Here is a 4,574-nt window from a genome sequence, read left to right as displayed (position 1 = left end):
CCCAAGCTCAAGCGGGCAAACTGGTGAGAGACGGGACTCATGGGTCAGTCAAAGGGGGTTGTACCATCCATCCATAGAGAAGGACCGGGTCGCCTATGCATCATAATAGCAGTCGCCATGTGTGATGCGCTGCTGGTGGGAAGTTCCTGATTCTTGAACAAGAACCGTAAAGAGCAGGAAACATCAGCTATTTTTCAGTTTTCGGTGGCCTCGTTTGTACTATTCAGAGGTCTGTTAGTTGCGGCTCGGACATGATACCGGGTTGTCTTCTTCTCGAACGTGGTTCGAGACGTGTTAAGGTTGTTTCTTCGTGGGAGGTCGAGAGCAGCCCTCCTCTTTGTCGCCGGCGTCGGTAGCCTACCTACGCCAACGGACGACGGAAAAACGTGATGATACACCGTGCGAGGTCACTAGCTTTTCGGGTGCGCCTACGGGGCACGGAGGGCTCACTCGAGGATGGTAGTGTAAGTAGTATCACATCCAAGCTATTTTGTTCCACTTCTTCATTTCCTCTTTTCCTCGTCAGTTTCGCAGCTCGATACCGATGTAGTAGTGGAGTGAGTAGTAGGAGGATGTCGATACTTTGTCTCTTCTTTTCTCCTTAGGATCGATTCAAATTGGCAGCCAAGAATGCATTGATTCTTTGTTGGCTTGAAGAATGTGTATGTCTGTGATGTGACCCATCCAGTTTTTCGCCTGGCCATGCGTCCTGTTGATGATCGTCTGATCCAGCGTGAACGGGGGGGGGGTTAGCAGTCGTTTCAGCGAGTTCTATTGCCTGTCTTTGTGTTCAGTTGAATGGAAGAGCATGCTCGTCGTGCTCCCTTGATTGAACTCTTACGATGTCTTGTGCAGGTGCGGAGTATCGTCTTGAATTGATTGGTTCAGACACGTAATGTTCACGCCAGAATCCCAAGCAGATGAGATGTGATTTTGTGCCAACTTTCCTGCTGCTGTGATCACGAGAGAAACTGCATGCGTGCATCGTATGTAGGACTCCAGGGGGTGCCTATCTGTCCGGAATGAAATCAGCGCGAATGATTTCTCTCTATGTGTAATTTCGTGGGACTGTGTACCTATCAAGTCCTTGGCAAATGAGAACTCTATCTTCTGAGCAGTTTGCATGCTGTTTTGAACCGTTGATATGGAAAGGTTCTGGACATAGCTTGCTCCGGCGGATATGATTATACTTTCGCTTAGGTTTTCATTGGTGCGTGAGGTCTGCACAAGAATGTCAATAAACGTCAGCGCATGTAATGAGTACACTCACTTTACCCGCGTTTTGTGACAGAACCCGGACTGTTGGTGTGTCGGCAACGTGCGCGCGCGAGGGAGGAAATACGGTCACCCTCATCAGCGGGTGAAACGCCGTGCACCCGTGTCGGTGACTCCCTTTTTTTTCGCAGCCTCATTGTTTTGCTAGTTTCTTCTACGCGAATCTGGACAGGATTCTGCGGCGCTGTATGAAAGCTTGGGTAGCAGTGCAGACATGTGAACCTCTTCTGTGCGGCGCTGGGCATGGAGAATAGTGTCGTTTCGGTTACCCGTTGAAAAGGGAGAGCAATCAAGAAACAAAACCTGTTTATCTTTCTATACTCTGTCCCAGGTCGGGGTTCCGCCTTTGGCAGGATTCGTCGCGGCAGCAGGTCGTGCGGGAGGGGGGGCGTAGTGTGGTGGTTGTCAGTTTTCGTTCACTTAAGGTTCGCTAGTCCAGTCCGTCACACCAGTTCCAGCCAAGTGACGACGCTTCTTCGGCTAGGCAGGAGGCCCCAGGAAGCCGAAGGCCGCTTAGATGCCTATCAGCCTTTAGTAACGCTGCGGCGGACGTCGCCGGATTTCAGCACCTGTCGAGCATTCAGTCACGGTTGGAAGCGGATTAATCTTGTGCAGCCCCTCTTTTGGACACTCGTGTGTACGCACTACAGGAACGTTCAACTACCAAGGTTCTTGCACAACAGTCCATCGCCCAGCATGGACAGGACAACCCACACACGTGTCCTGAGCAAGGGCTGCTGTTGAACTCAGCTTACGCCCAGTGTGGCTGCCAACGAGAACTGTGCGTTTTCTGGCAGTTCTGAGAGAGGGCATTCGTTGGACACGGTAGAGGTTTACCGCATCATACACATACCATGCGTCTATTGAGTGGCCGGCCGTCCTTCCACCTGGCACGCGTATCAGCTGGGCACAACAGACTCGAAGCGGTAGGTGCGGCGACCCCGGGATGAGAACTTTAGTTTTAGCTGTCTGTGTAAAGATGACAGGTCATTGACGTGCGCAGCTCGGTTGGCTGCCGCCTGGGTCATAACAGCCCAGGCTACTCCGTCGGGAGTACAGAAAGCCACTTTGACAAGTCAACAGGACGTCCATACCGACAACACTATCCCAAGATACAGTGAAACTGAAGATTACGGCGTGCCGTTGTTACAAAGGTATATTATTCCATGAGTTGTCGAACCAAATGAAAGCAAATAGCAGAGCTCTCCGACGTCTTTGTGTACCCAACCCCTAAACCTACGTCCATCGATGAAAAAAAGGAGGCCACCCCTTGACTTCTAGAAAAGAGAACTGAAGAGACGCCGACTCACGTGATTCTTTCGGACCTTGAAAATACCCTGTAACCGCTACGCCCAACCAGTCTTCACTGATCTAAGCTCACCGCCAAAATACGTACAAGAGAACTAGCGTATATGCTGCTGTAAAAGATGTCAGGAAGTGTAGCCTCCTCAAACGAGATGGGAAGAGGAGTCAACTTGTCCCTGCCGATCTTCGGCTATCCAAATGCTAATATGGAGACTGGCACAGAGGTGTGATAGCTACGTCCAACGCAAACGTTTTCATGTTTGCCTCCCCTCATCATGTCTTACGAAGAATAACTCCCCAGTTGTTTGCGTCAAAGTAACATTCAACTACTTCAAGGCCATCTACTTGTCGGCAAAGCCCTAAGATCTCTTCCTTACTGAACACGTGATAGTATCGGAACAGCGTAGTTATGCCGGACTCGTCGTCCTTCGGCTCCATGCAGTCCTTAGACTGCTGATCGGAGGAGACTGAGTCAGGGTTTCCTTTGTGAGAAAGACTATTTGTGTCGGATTTTTCCTCTCTCCCCGAAACTTGTGCGTCTTTTCCTACCAAGTCATGATTCCCAAAATATTGTGAATCTCTCCCGCTCGAAGTACCTATGTCCTTCAAACCTTGCGCTCTACCATCCGCAATTGCACCGGGCTCTAACAAGTTTTCTAAAGCAACCGTTCCCGGCGGTGACCTGGCATCATGCCGGCGTGCCGTCCGCTCTGAGTCGCGTTGTGAGACATGCCCTTCCGTCTCATCAGCTGCTTGCCGGTTTCTTGTAGGCACCGTCAGTTCCTTTTCGTCGGATATGCCGTCTTCCCCTTTTACGCTTTTGACAGCTTCCGCTACCCGCCCCAACCGCGAATGTGTCGACTGTCCATTGCAGTTACTCTGATGTGCGCTATCTTTTCCTTCGGCGTCTCCGCGGCCGAAAGAATCTCCAACACTTCCGTGTTCACCTCCATTACATTCTTTTTTCCGAGAACCATTGCTTTCAGACGGTATATTCTCTGAGGGACGCAAGTCAAGCTTCTTCTGTAGATGCCACGGTACGAAGACTGCAACAGATGGGCCACCCCAGCGGGACACAGAAAAACAAAAAGAAGGAGCCTACCTCTCTCTACACACAAGGGCAGCCCCCGCGGTGATCATCTGCGGGAATGTCTCTACGAACTGAAGGAAGGGGAAGGAAATATTCCCCACCGGCAGAAACTGCGATGTTCTCCGGACGGTCGGAAACCGCTACAGACGAGAAGGCTAATAATTACCGTTGGCTTATAGCGAAAACTCGGCTGGATACTGTTCAGCGTGGCTTGGTGATTTTCTTAGCATTCATGACGGTCCGCCTGCATTCACGATGCTACCTTGACAGATGGCTATGATGACAATATACCCGCCTTTCAGTAGAAGCTAGCTCGGGTTCTATCGGCTTTCTGCTTACCATCCTTTCCTTTGAAATCACGAGCGCCTACAGAACCTTCTTCTTGAGTCTCCGCCCTGAGACAACCATAGCACAAGCAGTGAAACCCTCCCCTGAACCCTTCAGCCACCCGATAGGGATGTTGACAACATAAACGGGAATGTGCGCACTGCAGATCAATAGAGCTTAACTCGCAAGCGCAAGTACAACCCAGTTTCTTGGACACGACTACGAGCTCACACAGAAAACTCATGATGTGGCCCACCAGCATCCGGTTCTTCCGCGGCAGAATGTCTCTCTCCGTCTCATCATACACCTTCTTCCTCTTCAGTCTGCTTACTGGGGGACTGAAGATCTCTTGATCTTCAGTTGTACTATCATGTCTTGAAGATAGAACTCTTCGGTGATGCGAGAGAGTGCAAAGAGTCCGAACACCTCTAAATCTAAATCTCGTTCGACCTCCAGTACAATAAATGATCACGGGAAAGCTACAAAGCATGCGGTGATGTGCCCCCCCCGTAAAGAAACTTCGGGGGAGTGAGTCTACGACGTTCTCCAAGGGAAGAAAAAAAGACTCGCTCAGTGA

The 4,574-nt window shown here is 50.6% G+C and overlaps 2 protein-coding genes across 2 annotated transcripts in view; one reads left to right on the top strand and one right to left on the bottom strand.

Moving 5' to 3' along the window:
- Positions 1-1,521, top strand: part of CSUI_004143 (phosphatidylinositol 3- and 4-kinase) — a 5,553-nt gene extending 4,032 nt beyond the window's left edge. Inside the window, exon 3 of the mRNA XM_068064338.1 lies at positions 856-1,521. The gene's annotated coding sequence lies outside the window, so the exon portion shown is untranslated. The remainder of the gene's footprint in view (positions 1-855) is intronic.
- A 711-nt stretch (positions 1,522-2,232) lies between these two features.
- Positions 2,233-4,065, bottom strand: CSUI_004142 (methyltransferase domain-containing protein; the record flags this gene model as incomplete). The annotated part of the gene is made up of 2 exons (XM_068064337.1): positions 2,233-3,626; positions 4,010-4,065. Coding segments are annotated over 2 exons (828 nt in total), but the record flags the coding sequence as incomplete, so codon positions are not given.
- Between the last annotated feature and the right edge of the window lie 509 nt (positions 4,066-4,574).

Source organism: Cystoisospora suis (assembly GCF_002600585.1).
Source record: "Cystoisospora suis strain Wien I chromosome Unknown contig_1879, whole genome shotgun sequence".
Classification (NCBI taxonomy): Eukaryota; Apicomplexa; class Conoidasida; order Eucoccidiorida; family Sarcocystidae; genus Cystoisospora; species Cystoisospora suis.
The sequence above is the reverse complement of the archived record's forward strand: the minus strand, read 5'-3'. Positions and strand labels throughout refer to the sequence as shown.